At 46.9% G+C, this 15,309-nt stretch overlaps 1 protein-coding gene across 1 annotated transcript in view; it reads left to right on the top strand.

Annotated features, from left to right (window-relative positions):
* Positions 1 to 1,129: 1,129 nt before the first annotated feature.
* MSH6 (mutS homolog 6) overlaps positions 1,130 to 15,309 on the top strand; it is a 25,161-nt gene continuing 10,981 nt past the window's right edge. Inside the window, exons 1-3 of the mRNA XM_032292179.1 lie at positions 1,130 to 1,509; positions 8,257 to 8,453; positions 14,871 to 15,040. Of these exons, the coding sequence (XP_032148070.1) occupies positions 1,256 to 1,509; positions 8,257 to 8,453; positions 14,871 to 15,040 (621 nt within the window). The 5' untranslated portion in view covers positions 1,130 to 1,255. The remainder of the gene's footprint in view (positions 1,510 to 8,256; positions 8,454 to 14,870; positions 15,041 to 15,309) is intronic.

Here is a 15,309-nt window from a genome sequence, read left to right as displayed (position 1 = left end):
CCCAGACTCTCTGGGGGTGTCACATATTATGCCGGTGGGGAAAGAGACCAAATATTATCTGAAACAGTTGGTTTAATTGTGCTTGCTTGGGCAGCACTTATACCAAACTGGAATGACCCCTGCACAGGGATGAAATGCAAATTTGTGAAGAGAATACGGTATGTATTTTATTTGTTAGCACATATCACCTTTGGCAATATTTTTTTTAGGTTGATTTTATTACTAGCCAAGCAACGGAGAACCTTCTGGCAGAACGGTCTCCACGAACAAGGCAAAGAACTTACATAGTTTTTTACCAATGCACAGCTGTTGCTGATTGGGGCTGGTTTCTGGCATTCTGGATTTCATATTTACTTAGTTTGGGATAATGGGACAAAGAATTGTCTGTCTGCCACTTTGTTTCTTGAATTTGAATAGAAGCTTTTTATTCTCATAGCCTCTTAGCTTTCTAAAATTTGAAAAAAATCCTGCAAAGACACACCTGGGTCAAAGGGCTCAGATAACGGACTGTGGCCCTTAAGTACCTACCTCAGTTATTGAGACGATAGATTTAGTTACCAGATGTAAAATGCTGGGATCAGTGCTTGGCAAAGGAAGGCTTTGCACAGCTGCAGGTTTTTACCATACACAAGTAAAGGGCATCGCTAACGAATGCTATTACGCTATTCATTTAGCATTTACCAAGTGCCTGCTCGGTACGAATCTTGAGACTACAACGTGAAGGTGAACTGCTAACTAAACTTTGGTCCCTTTCGCTCCGGCTCCTGCGAAAGTGCTCTAACGGCAGGAGGTCACGCGAGCGCCGGCGCGTTTCTCCCCGCGGGCCCCTTTCCGTGGCCCGTCGGGTCACCCCGGCTACCCCAGCTCAGCGGTTGCGCGCCCCAGCTTCCCCGCTTCCGCTCCAGAGAGGAAGGGCTTTCCGAGCCCGCTAGCCCCGCAGCTGCAACCATCATCGGGTCGAAATGTTCCGGCCCAGACCGGCCAGCGGCCTGAGAAAAGAGGGGCTCAGCGCGGGTCGCTCCCTGGTCGGCGTGCCGGCCCCACCCCTCCTTGCGTCGCCGCGCGCCCGGGGGCGGGGCTTGGCGCGTGCCGCCCCCGCACGGCGAGGCGTCTGTCGATTGGCCACTGGGGCCCGGGTACCTCCAGCGGAGCGCGCCTTCCCCCCCAGGTTTCCCGCCAGGAGAAGGCGCGCGGTAGATGCGGTGCGTTTGGGCGCCCTGTCCGACAGAACGGTTGGGCCTCACTGGCCGTCGCTATGTCGCGACAGAGCACCCTGTACAGCTTTTTCCCCAAGTCTCCGGCGCTGAGTGATGCCAGCAAGGCCTCGGCCAGGGCCTCACGGGAAGGCGGCCGCGCCGCCGCTGCCACCCGGGCCTCTCCACGAGAGGATGCGGCCTGGAGCGAGGCTGGGCCTGGGCCCAGGCCCCTGGCGCGCTCCGCGTCACCGCCCAAGGCGAAGAACCTCAACGGAGGTCTGCGGAGATCCGCAGCGACTGCGGCCCCCACCAGGTACCGGGAGGGGTCGAAGGCGGGGGCATAGCGGCGGGTTGCTCGGAACCCGGGGAGGGGAGGCTCGCAAAGGGGCTTGTGGGGGGGCACGGCCTGGCTCTGGGCTCGGAGGCAGGGCCCCAGAGGTGGCTTAAAGGAGTGCAGGGACTGAGTCTGGAGCATTTCGTGGTGTAGCTTGTAAACAGGGTTAGAGGAGAGAGGCTGTGCAGGAAGAGGGCTGGAGAGGAGACGCGGAGAGTTCGGGAGCTTTGGAGGGAGGAAACGCGTCCCGCCAGGTGGGGGGCTGGGAGAAGGAAGGGACGAGGCGCGCAGCTCGCGGTGGGGAGGGGTCCCGGGAGGTGGGAGAAGTGGGGGTGGGGCGGGAAGGGGAAGGCGCCGAGCCGGTTTGGTGTGCGGAGTGGGGGCAGGGTGGCGGGAAGGAGGAATGCTTGCGGGAGGCAGAACGCCGCGAGCCAGGTGGCTTGGGGTGCGAAAGGAGGTTCCTCGGCCAGCGCGGATGTAGTGAGTTGGGGCTCCAGTAGTCTTCAGGGTAGACACTTTTGGGTAGTTAAGAGCCGCAGTCGCCCAGACGCCGTGGGGACGGTGGGCCCTCCGCCAGGGTGAGGGGCCGCCAAGGGGTTGGGCCGCGACCTGAGAGCTCAGGGTCGGGGGTGGGGGGCGGTCGCTGTGCGGACCGCGGGGCTTGATTGGGCGGAGTGCGGGCGGGGCGGGGAGGGGAGCCGAAGTGTTTGGGATCTGGCCGGGTCTTCCCGTCGTAGGTAGACTGCACGTGCACCAAGATAAATGAAAATAGAAGCTATATTTTGACGCACGTGGAAATTCGTGTCGAGTGGAAAATATTTTCTTTTATGAAATAGTGTAAATTTTATGGGGCAATGTAATGTTTTCGAAGTTGAGGGTAGACTTTTAGAGGCCTTAATCTGGCCCTGGGCAAAGATGTGCGGACGCCACCCCAGGGAAGCCGGCCGGGAGTTGTCCTCACTTTCTGGGCAGTTCAAGGCCCCCCCCCCCTTTTTTTTTTTTTTTTAGAGACGGAATTTAGCTCTTGTTGCCCAGGCTGGAGTGCGATGGCGCAATCTCGGTTCACCTCAACCTCCACCTCCTGGGTTCAAGCGATTCTCCTGCCTCACCCTCCCGAGTAGCTGAGATTATAGGCATGTGCCACCACGCCCGGCTAATTTGGTATAGTTAGTAGAGACGGGTTTTCTCCGTGTTGGTCAGGCTGGTCTCGAATTCCCGACCTCAGGTGGTCCGCCCGCCTCGGCCTCCCAAAATGCTGGAATTACAGGCGTGAGCCACCGCACCCGGCCTGTTCAGGGTTTTTTATCCGGGCAGCGGGCGACATTTTGAAAAGCTCGCTTTTACCGTTTGCCAGATATTAAAACACAGAGTTCAATGGTAGCTATTTGAACAAATGAATAAATAGAGGCTCAGAAAAAACTCATTCAAGATAAGAGAGCTAGTTAGTGGTTTTTTTGTTTTTGTTTTGAGACGGAGTCTCGCTCTGTCGCCCAGGCTGGAGAGCAGTGGCACGATCTCGGCTCACTGCAACCTCCGCTTCCCGGGTTCGAGCGATTCTCCTACATCAGCTTCCCGAGTAGCTGGGATTGCAGGCGTGCACCACTGTGGCCTGGCTAATTTTTCATATTTTTAGTAGAGACGGGGTTTCACCATGTTGGCCAGGCTGGTCTTGGAACTGCTGACCTCAAGTGAGCCACCGCGCCCGGCCGCTAGTTAGTGGTCTTGAGTAATGGATTTCACATTCCCTGAGTTTAAAAGTGTCCTATAGAAATTCTGAGATTTTTCTAAGTGTAATTGTAATGTTGCCCTTGTTTAAGTGACAGTTTCCTACAATTTAAGTATATATAGTTGTGCATGAGTAGAATCTGCTTGTGGGGAACAGAGCCAGCATTCGCAAAGGCAGACTCATGGTTAGAAAGGAATGGTGTGGCCAGGAGCGGTGGCTCACGCCTGTAATCCCAGCACTTTAGGAGGCTAAGGAGGGTGGATCACCTGAGGTCTGGAGTTCCAGACTAGCCTGGCCAACATGGTGAAACCCTCTCTCTACTAAAAATACAAAAATTAGCTGGGCGTGGTGGCACACGCCTGTAGTCCCAGCTACTTGGGAGGCTGAGGCCAGGAGAATCACTTGAACACGGGAGGCGGGAGGTTGCAGTAGGCTGAGATCGCGCAACTGCACTCCAGACTGGCGACAGAGTGAGACTCCATCTCAAAAAAAAAAAAAAAAAAAAAAAAAGCATGACACTTTATGTTTACTCGAGCATGAATTGTTGACTCCAAACCAAAGGGGTGTATTTATTGTAAGGATGTACTTTACATTCATGTTGAATAGCATATGTTGTTTCTTGAGACTTGTAAAAATAAAACATTGTATACACTTCACCTCTCATTATGGAGAAGATTCCAGGGTATTCAAGAAAGATGAGTATTTGATACCAGGTTTCTAAAGAAATCTCAGTGTCTAGATCACTTTGTTGAGCACAGCATTAGGCATTATCGATCCTGGATACCACCATGAACAGGACAAAGCAAAGAGGCAATTCTGGACTCCCAAATGGAAAGGGGACGGAGAGGATGTGGGTCAGGCTAGGGTCTCAGCTCTGTCAACCGAAACCAGAAGGACAAATAGGGTTAGACAGGTTATAGTTAGAATGGGAAGCTGGTTCAGAAAGAGGAAGATCTGCAAATTGTGGGTAGGCTGAATGAGGAGGAGGGAGCATTGGAGAGATCCAATCACGAACAGTCTGATGAGCTACAGAGACATTTGGATTACTCAATGAATCATTAAAGCCTTAAAACATGTTGAATGTCTTTTTTTTTTTTTTTTTTTTTAAGAGGGAGTTTCCCTCTTGTTGCGCGGGGCTGGAGTGCAGTCTCGGCTCACTGCAACCTCTGCCTCCCAAGTTAAAGCAATTCTTCTGTCAAGTAGCTGGGATTACAGGTGCCTGCCACCATGCCCGACTACTTTTTGTATTTATGGTAGAGACAGGGTTTCACCATGTTGGCCAGGCTGGTCGTGAACTCCTGACCTCAGATGATTCACACACCTCAGCCTCCCAAAGTGCTGGATTACAGGCTTGAGCCACCATTTTAATGTTCGTCATTTAGATTTCCTTTTGTGGTGAAGTGTTTGTCTTTTGCTGTTTCTTTTTTTCCCCAGTTCTTTGTCAATTGTGTGTGATGTAAATGTCTTCCACAATGAGTTCTTTGATTTAGCTTATGGCATTGTTGTTACTGCTGTTGTTGAGTAATAGAGGTCTCACTATGTTGCTTGCCCAGGCTGGACTTGAACTCCTGGTCTCAAGTGTTCTCCCACTTCAGCCTCTCAACCTGTTGGGATTACAGGTGTGAGCCACCACACCCAGCCTTATGGCATCTTTTGATGAATAAATTATTGATTGTAATATGGAATTGTCCTTTTATTTTCTCTATGGTTAATGTTTCTATCGGTTTTATTTAAGAAATCAACAGGGAGGCTGGGTGCAGTGGTTCACGCCTGTAATCCTAGCACTTAGCGGGGGCTGAGGCAGTCCAACATGGATAGAGCCTGTCTCTCCAAAAAAATATGAAAATTAGCCAGGCATGGTGGCATATGCCTGTAGTCCCAGCTCCTTGGGAGACTGAGATGGAAGGACTGTTTGAGTTCAGGAGGTTGAGGCTGTAGTGAGCCTCGATCATGCCATTGCATTCCAGCCTGGATAGCAGAGTGAGATGCTGTTCTCCCAAAAATAGTTTTAAAAGTTGGTGAAAATGTTGATTATATGTTTTAGGGACAACTAGTAATTCACACCAAATTGTAGACTACAGAGAAAGCAAAAATATGATTTTAAAGCAAAATTTAAAAGATCTGTTTAGTGGCCAGGCATGGTGGCTCACGCCTGTAATCTCAGCACTTTGGGAGGTTGAGGCAGGCAGATCATGAGGTCAAGAGATTGAGACCATCCTGGCCAATAGGGTGAAACCCGGTCTACTAAAAATACAAAAACTTGTTGGGTATGGTGGTGGGCCCCTGTAATCCCAGCTACTCAGGAGGCCGAGGCAGGAGAATCGCTTGAACCCGGGAGGTGGAGGTTGCAGTGAGCTGAGATGGTGCCGTTTGCACTCCAGCGTGGTGACAGAGCGAGACCCTGTCTCAAAAAAAAAAAAGTTCTGTTTAGTGTATATTTAGACAAAGTCATTGCTTTATTATATCAGTTTTTACATTTATTTTGTGAGCTGTCACCTTTTCCTCTTAATGGTTTTCTCAACTGTCTTAAAAAACCCCAAGAATACCAGGCATTAAGACATCACTTAAAGCTTTAAAAGCACTTGCAGAATCATAACATCATAATTTAAGGTGTTTTTGGAGGTCAGGAGCAGTGGTGGGCAGTGTTTTACTCTGTTGCCCAGGCTGAAGTACATTGGCAGATCTCAGCGATCCTCCCATCTCAGCTTCCTGAGTAGCTGGGACCACAGCTGCACACCACCATGCCTGGCTAATTTTTAAATTTTTTGTAGAGACAGGGTCTTACTGTGTAGCCCAGACTGGAATTCCTGGGCTCTCAAGAGATCTCCCAAAGTGTTAGGATCATAGGTGTGAGCCACCATACCTGGCCTATTTTGGGATTCTTGAAAACTGCAGGATTACCATAGATAAAATTTTTAAATTACCTTTAAAGAATTCAAGTTTACACACAAAAAAATTTTTTAAAGGATTTTCTTTGTTAGCACTGAGTGAATAAAAATGTAGAGAAATGTTTAAAATTTTTAGTTTTGTTACACAATGCATTTTACTACCTGTTTTATCTTTTTGGCTCAGAAACCACTGTTTCCTGGGCTCAGGATATTTAGTAGTGCTCTTTTTCTTCAAGCTTTTTAGCATTCAGGAAATTTTGAGTCTTTGCATTTTATATACTGCTTTTTTCTTTTTTTGAGATGGAATCTTGCTCTGTCACCCAGGCTGGAGTGCAGTGGCGTGATCTCAGTTCACTGCAACCTGTGCCTCATGGGTTCAAGTGATTCTCCTGCCTTAGCCTCCCAAGTAGCTGGAATTATAGGCGTGTGCCACCATTCCCAGCTAATTTTTGTATTTTTAGTAGAGATGGGACTTCACCATGTTGGCCAGGTTGGTCTCAAACCCCTGATCTCAAGTTATTGGACCACCTCGGCCTCCCAAAATGCTGGGATTACAGGCATGAGTCACTGCCTCCAGACTTTTTCTTTCTTTCTTTTTTATTTTTGGATTTTTTTTTTGGTAGAGTTGGGGTCTCACTGTGTTGCCCATACTGGTCTCAAACTTGTGGGCTCAAGTGATCCTCCCTCCTCGGCCTCTAAAGTAGCTGGGACTACAGGGGTGCATGCCACCCAAACCAGCTAATTTTTAAAAATTTTAAGTAGAGACGGCGCCTTACTATATTGCTTAGGCTGGCCTTGAATTCCGGATCTCAAGTGAGCTCCCTCTTTGGCTTCTTAAATTGCTTACATTACGTTCGTGAGCCATTGCACCTGGCCTATATTTATATTTTTTTTTGAAGGAAGGGATACTTTATATTTCATGATTTGGTCTAAATCATGTGGTTTCAGTGGGCTAATTGTTATTCAAAAGTGTCTAAATGTTCTTCTTATGTGCCTATTTTAGTTTTGAAGTTATTCAGTGAAACCTTTAAGCAGGCCTAGGTATCTAATACTTAGGGATTATCAGCAGTTTGTGGCCTCTCTATTACTCTTCTGCATTCTGTATTCTGTTTCACTCTTCTGCAGCTCTTCTGTATTTTCTTTTTTTTTGAGACGGAGTTTCGCTCTTGTTACCCAGGCTGGAGTGTAATGGCGCGATCTCGGCTCACCGTAACCTCCGCCTCCTGGGTTCAGGCAACTCTCCTGCCTCAGCCTCCTGAGTAGCTGGGATTACAGGCACGCGTCACCATGCCCAGCTAATTTTTTTGTAGTTTTAGTAGAGACGGGGTTTCACCATGTTGACCAGGATGGTCTCGATCTCTTGACCTCGTGATCCACCTGCCTTGGCCTCCCAAAGTGCTGGGATTACAGGCTTGAGCCACCGCGCCCGGCCCCCTCTTCTGTATTTTCTTAGATTCCTCCTCCTTGTTCCTGAAAACTCACAGGGCTAAATCTGTTTTTGATTTTGTAGCAATATGTCCTCTGGCTCATTAGGCACTCAATTGTTGACTTGAGTTTTTCCCGTAAAACTAGTTTGTAGCAGGAGTGCTAGGTAGCTTTTGAAATACACAGGAGTATAGCTGGGAAAAGATTTCAAGCAAGTCTAATGAATTAGATAATTTACCTAATTAGTAAATTATATAATCAATATGCTTTATATTGTGAGTTAGATCCTGTTTCTGATATGTACATACCATATTGTGTAGGTGACACTAACTAATTTGAAGCGCATATACCGTGATTCCATGCCTTTTTCCTGTGATCGTTATGCCAAAATTCTGCATGGTTTTTAAACTTTGATTCTGAGAAAGTTTCTCACCCTAATAACATAACTTACTATATGTGTGTTTGTTTTCATAGTTAATTATGCATTATGATATCATTTTGCTTGCTTTTTTAAAATGGCTTGAATATCTGACTATATTCTAGAATTTCTATGCTTTAATATTAATGCCAGAAGACTTCAAAGGAGTCTTAATGATACTTTTCTTGGAATTGTTTGTTTGTAGGTAACTGCCTTTAAGGAAACTTGACTAAATATTAACTAAGTTATGTATTTCCTTTTGGCAACAGTTGTGACTTCTCACCAGGAGATTTGGTTTGGGCCAAGATGGAGGGTTACCCCTGGTGGCCTTGTCTGGTTTACAACCACCCCTTTGATGGAACATTCATCCGCGAGAAAGGGAAATCAGTTCGTGTTCATGTACAGTTTTTTGATGACAGCCCAACAAGGGGCTGGGTTAGCAAAAGGCTCTTAAAGCCATATACAGGTAAGAGTCACTACTGCTCTGTGTGTGTGTGGGGGGGGTGTGTGTGGGTGTGGGGGTGTGGGTGTGGGGGTGTGAGACTTCCCATACGGTGAAAAATATTTTTTTTTTTTTTTTTTTTGGGAGACGGAGTCTTGCTCTGTAGCCCAGGCTGGAGTGCAGTGGCGTAATCTCGACTCAACACAACTTTCGCCTCCTGGGTTCAAGCGATTCTTCTGCCTTAGCCTCCTGAGTAGCTGGGATTGCAGGCATGCACCACCATGCCCAGCTAACTTTTGTATTTTCAGTAGAGATGGGGGTTTCACCATGTTAGTCGGGCTGGTCTCGAACTCCTGACCTCATGATCCGACCGCCTCAGCCTCTCCAAGTCCTGGGATTACAGGCTTGAGCCACTGCACCTGGCCCATATGGTGAAATTAAATTAAGCCTATTTTACCCCAGCAAATTCCAAGGGTGGCAGTTGTGAAAGCTTCTGGCTTGGGAAACGAATGAAACATGTAGCTGGTCTTTAGCCGGTTTGTTTTGTAGAATGGAATTTTTATTTCTGTCCTTTGAGTGACTTACAGCAATATTATACCCTTAATATAATAAGGGTAAATTAAACTGTCTCCCCATCTTGAAGGGTCCAAGAAAAAGTTAATATCATCAGGATACATAGCTTATAGCTCAGTGACATTATCTAGGAAAGATGGAGAGGTACACTGCCTGGCCTCCAAACTACTCACTCATCAGCACATCTGAGTTGAATTTCACACCAAGCTTCTGAACCATAACTTTTTCTTCCCAGGTCCAGTCTCATTTATCACAGACATCAACAGTCCTGCATGTTTAGCCTCACTTGGGCAAGGTGTCTCTTGTACAAGTTTTCTTTCTTTTCTTTCTTTCCTTTCTTTTCCTTTCCCTTTCTTTTCTTTTCTTTCGACACAGTCTTCCTCTGTTGCCCAGGCTGGAGTGCAGGGGCGTGATCTCGGCTCACTGCAACGTCCGCCTCCTGGGTTCAAGCAATTCTCTCTCTTTTTTTTTTATTTTTTATTTATTTATTTATTTTTTTTAAAAAGGGGAGGTTTCACCATGTTGGTCAGGCTGGTCTTGAGCTCCCAACCTCAGGTGATCTGCCCACCTTGGCCTCCAAAGTGCTTGGATTACAGGCCTGAGCCACCACGCCCGGCTTTTTAAATTTATTTTTTTAATGCAGTTCTCTTATCTCAGCCTCCCCAGTCTCTGGGATTACAGGCACATGACATGTCACCCGGCTTTTTTTTTTTTAAACGGAGACGGAGTTTTGCTCCTTTTTCCCAGGCTGGAGTGTAGTAGCGTGATCTCAGCTCACTGCAACCTCCGCCTCCTGGATTCAAGGGATTCTCCTGCCTCAGCCTCTTGAGGAGCTGGGATTACAGGTGCATGCCACCATGCCCAGCTATTTTTGTGTTTTTAGTAGATACAGGATTTCACCATGTTGGCCAGGCTGACCTCCAGTAATCCACCCACCTCTGCCTCCCAAAGTGCTGGGATTACAGGCATGAGCCACTGCACCTGGCCGCCCAGCTAATTTTTTATTTTTTATTTTTGAGGTGGAGTTTCATTCTTTTTGCCCAGGCTGGAGTGCAGTAGTGGCATGATCTCCGCTCACTGCAACCTCCGCCTCCGGTGTTCAAGTGATTCTCCTGCCTCCGTCTCCCGAGTAGGTGGGATTACGGGCGCCAGCCACCATGCCCAGCTAATTTTTTTGTATTTTTAGTGGAGATGCGGTTTCGCCACATTGGCCAGGCTGGTCTTGAACTCCTCATCTTGTGATCCACCCGCCTCGGCCTCCCAAAGTGCTGGGATTACAGGCATGAGCCACTGTGCCCAGCCACACCTGGCTAATTTTTAAACAGTTTTTTTTTAGAGATGAGGATCTTGCTATATTGCCCAGAGTGGTCTTGAATTTTTGGCCTCCAGTGATCCTCCTGATCAGACTCCCAAATAGTTGGGCCATCTGGCTAAAGTAACTTATTTTCTGATACTGTTTACTTATATTTAAAATCATCTCAGGCCGGGCGCGGTGGCTCACGCTTGTAATCCCAGCACTTTGGGAGGCCGAGGCGGGTGGATCACGAGGTCAAGAGATCGAGACCATCCTGGTCAACATGGGGAAACCCTGTCTCTACTAAAAATACAAAACATTAGCTGGGCATGGTGGTGCGTGCCTGTAATCCCAGCTACTCAGGAGGCTGAGGCAGGAGAATTGCTTGAACCCAGAAGGCGGAGGTTGCAGTGAGCCGAGATCGCACCATTGCACTCCAGCCTGGGTAACAAGAGTGAAACTCTGTCTCCAAAAAAAAATAAATAAAATAAAATAAAATAAAATCATCTCATTTGGGTTGCTTTGGGGCCGGATGTGGTGGCTCACGCCTGTAATCCCAGCACTTTAGAAGGCCAAGGCAAGCAGATCACCTGAGGTTGGGAGTTCGAGACTTGCCTGACCAACATGGTGAAACCCTGTCTCTACAAAAAAATACAAAAATTAGCTGGGCTTGGGGGCACATGCCTGTAATGCAGCTACTTGGGAAGCTGGGGCAGAAGAATCGCTTGAACCCAGGAGGTGGAGGTTGCAGTGAGGCGAGATGGCACCACTGCACTTCAACCTGGGTAATAGAGCGAGACTCTCAAAAAAAAAAAAGCCAGGTGGGGTGCCTGTAATCCCAGCACTTTACAAGGCTGAGGTGGGTGCATCATGAGGTCAGAAGTTAAGGACCAGCCTGGCCAAGATGGTGAAACCCCATCTCTACTAAAAATACTAAAATTAGTTGGGCATGGTGGTGGGCGCCTGTAATACTACTACTTGGGAAACTGAGGCAGAGAACTGCTTGAACCCGGTAGGCAGAGGTTGCAGTGAGCTGAGATCGTGCCACTGCACTTCAGCCTGGGTGACAGAGCGAGACTCAGTCTCAAAAAACAAAAACAAAATAATAAATAAAAATGAGCTCTCATCGAACCTGTTGATAGATGAGGTCTCTTCCGGGAACAATTTTGAGATTTAAAAAAAATCTTTGGCAGAATGACTTTGTGTGTGTGATGGAGTCCCGGTTTATCACCCAGCCTGGAGGGCAGTGGCACAATCTCAGCTCACCGCAATCTCCGCCTCTTGGGTTCAGGTGATTCTCCTGCCTCTGCCTTCCAAGTAGTAGCTGGGATTACAGGTGCCTGCCACCATGCTCATTCAGCTAATTTTTGTACTTTTTAATAGAGATGGGGTTTCACCATATTGGTCAAGCTGGTCTTGAATTCCTGGTCTTTAAGTGATCTGCCCAATTTGGCCTCCCAAAGTTCTAGGATTACGGGCGTGAGCCACTTGAATTTCTTTTTTTATTTCTTTTTTATTTTTATTTTTTTAAAGACGGGGTTTCGCCATGTTGGTCAGGTTGGTCTTCAACTCCCAACGTCAGGTGATCCGCCCACCTTGGCCTCCAAAGTGCTTGGAGTACAGGCATGAGCCTCCGTGCCCGGCCCAGAATGACTTTTAAAAAGAGATCAATAAAATGTTTTCGTTTATATTGTCATTATCTTATAAAAATATCGCTGTGAATACTGCTCTTTGTCCCTTAGAATTCCCAATTGTCGCAATACATGTATGTTAATAAATCGACAGAGAGGCATGGTGAAAAAAGTAGGCCTTTTTTTATTGAGATTTTTTAGATTTGTAGAGACTTGATCAAGAATTCTTCGAAATATCACTAGATAATGTGTTGAGGCAGACTGCAGCTGCAATAGGCACTTTGGGAAAAGTTCACTCACCCGCCCTCCAGTTGATTTTGCTTGGTGCAGTCTGTAGCTTTGGTGCAACCCTTCAGAGAAATGAGAAATTGGTCCTAATCTTAGGCAGCACATAAAAGTTGCCAATTCCATGGAAATTTAGGCTGTCCTGGTAGTTTTAATGTATAGAAAGAAGGAAATATGTAATGTTTTGATCTGTTAAATTTACACAAACTTGTTTCTTTTCCAGTTATTAAATTTGGGCAGAATAGAGACATCTCTCGTTATACTTCAAAGAATAACTAATTATAAACCATTAGACGGGATCTTCTGCACCTAACCTTTGCTCAGTGGTTAGAAGTGTCATTTAATATTATAATGAAATTACTAAGGAAGGGTTTTTCTTTAAAGCAGAGCAGCTTAAAATTTCCTTTTGTGTTTTTTGAGATGGAGTCTTACTTTGTTGCTCAGGCTGGAGTGCAGTGGCTTTGAGATGAAGTCTCACTTTGTCACCCAGGCTGGAGTGCAGTGGTGCCATCTTGGCTCACTGCAACCTCTGTCTCCTGGGTTCAGGTGATCCTCCCGCCTCAGTCTGCCTAGTAGCTGGGACTCCCAAGTGTACACCACCACACCTGGCTAATTTTTGTGTTATTATTTTTTCGAGATGGAGTTTCACTCTTACTGCCCAGGCTGGAGTGCAATGGCGTGATCTCGGCTCACTTCAACCTCTGCCTCCCAGATTCAAGCCATTCTCCTGCCTCAGCCTCACCCACCATGCCCAAGTAGCTGGGTGTACCACCATGCCCAACTAATTTTGTGTTTTTAGCAGACACGGGTTTCTCCATGTTGGTCAGGCTGGTCTCAGGTGATCTGCCCGCCTCAGCCTCCCAAAGTGCTGGGATTACAGGTGTGAGCCACTGCACCTGGCCTAATATTTATATTTTTAGTAGAGACGGATGTCACCGTGTTGGCCAGACTGGTCTTGAACTCCTGACCCGAAATTATTCACCTGCCTAGGACTCCCAAAGTGCTGGGATTACAGGTGTGAGTCACCACACCCAACCCTAATGTTTCATTTTGATGGAACAGTTTTGAGAAAATAAATTTTAACACATTGAGTCTGAACTAAGCTACCCTTTCAAAATGTAAAGGCCCTTACAGTAGCACATTGGTTGGTTATTCTTTTATCCATTTAGACATATCTGATCTAGTTTTGAGACAAACTCATAGCTGCATTTAACTGACAGTATAGTCTTTGTCTTCCTGAAGTTTGGGGTTGTCCCCCCGCCCCCGAGACGGAGTCTCACTCTGTCACCCAGGCTGAGTGCCATGGTGCGATCTGTGCTTACTGCAATCTCAGCCCCCTTTGGGTTCAAGCGATTCTCCTGCCTCAGGCTCCCAAGTACCTGGGACTACAGGTGCACACCACCATGCCCGGCTAATTTTTGCATTTTTAGCAGAGATGGGGTTTCACCATATTGGTTAGCTGGTCTTGAACTCCTGACCTCATGATCCACCTGCCTTGGCCTCCCAAAATGCTGAGATTATAGGCATGAGCCACTGTACCTGGCCAGTACATTCTTAAGAAATGGTCTCAAACCCCTTTTAAATTTTCTGTCTCACTTGAAGAGGTATGCCCACCTGTTTAAGGCTGTAGACCCAGGTCATTATAAGAGAAACTAAGTAGTCCTCGGTGACCACACAGGGCAACTTCAAGGAGATAAAATTGGTGATTTTAGTTTCACCAGTAGTTTTTCCCTGAATATTTATTCCTTGTGTGCTTTATTGATATCTATATCAATAAAAAGTAATGGCACACTACAAATTACACTTTTTTTTGGAGAGGAAGTCTCGCTCTGTTGCCTGGGCTGGAGTGCAATGGTACGATCTCAGCTCACTGCAACCTCCGCCTCCCGAGTTCAAGCGATTCTCCTGCCTCAGCCTCCCGAGTAGCTGAGATTACAGGCATACGCCACCATACCCGGCTAATTTTTTATTTTTAGTAGAGATGGGGCTTCACCATGTTGGCCAGGCTGGTCTCAAACTCCTGACCTCAGGTGATCTGCCCGCCTTGGCCTCCCAAAGTGCTGGGATTACAGGCACGAGCCACCGCGCCCGGCCCGCAAATTATACTTAATTGTTGTCATTCTTGTTCATTAGGGCAAATGTTGTAGGTGGAGTCAAGTGTCCAGCCAACAAATGTGTGTGTGCGTGTGTGTGTGTATGTAAATTTTGTTTTTTTCCATTGAGACAGGGTCTTGCACTATCAACCAGACTGGAGTGCATTGGTGCAATGTTGGCTCACTGCAACCTCTGCCTCCCAGGTTTAAGTGATTCTCCCACCTCAGCCTCCCAAGTAGCTGGGACTGCAGGGCGCACACCACCCTCACCCCCAACTAATTTCTGTATTTTTTTGGTAGGGATGGGGGTTTCACCACATTGCCCAGGCTGGTCTTGAACTCCTGACCTCCAGTGGTCCACCTACCTCAGCCTCCCAAAGTGCTGGGATTATAGGCATGAGCCACCACACCTAGCATGTATATATGTATATATATGTATGTGTAGACAGACAGATAGATAGTGATGGGGTTTGCTATGTTACCCAGGCTGGTCTTGAACTGCTGGGATTACAGGCGTGAGCCACTGCACCCAGCCCTTATTATTTATAAATACATTTCTTTCTAGGTTCAAAATCAAAGGAAGCCCAGAAGGGAGGCCATTTTTACAGTGCAAAACCTGAAATACTGAGAGCAATGCAACGTGCAGATGAAGCCTTAAATAAAGACAAGATTAAGAGACTTGAATTGGCGGTTTGTGATGAGCCCTCAGAGCCAGAAGAGGAAGAGGAGATGGAGGTGGGACATTGCAAGCATTCAGTTATTTCTCTTAGGAGGATGATTGGGGGGAAAAAGGGGAAGGGTGTATTAACAAGATACCTTGTTTTATATATGTGTGTATATATGTATTTTATTATACATACATGTATACTTTTGTACTTCCCTGGACTGTAGGTTAAGTTAGGTTACTTAGAATCTCAACAGCTAGCATCCTTTTTACTTAGGTTTTCAAACCTACTAGCAGAGTAAGCAAGAAGTGGTACTTTTTTTTTTTTTTTTTTTTTTTT

This window comes from Sapajus apella, unplaced genomic scaffold (genome assembly GCF_009761245.1).
Source record: "Sapajus apella isolate SASKATOON/1434 unplaced genomic scaffold, GSC_monkey_1.0 scaffold26, whole genome shotgun sequence".
Classification (NCBI taxonomy): Eukaryota; Metazoa; Chordata; class Mammalia; order Primates; family Cebidae; genus Sapajus; species Sapajus apella.
The sequence above is the reverse complement of the archived record's forward strand: the minus strand, read 5'-3'. Positions and strand labels throughout refer to the sequence as shown.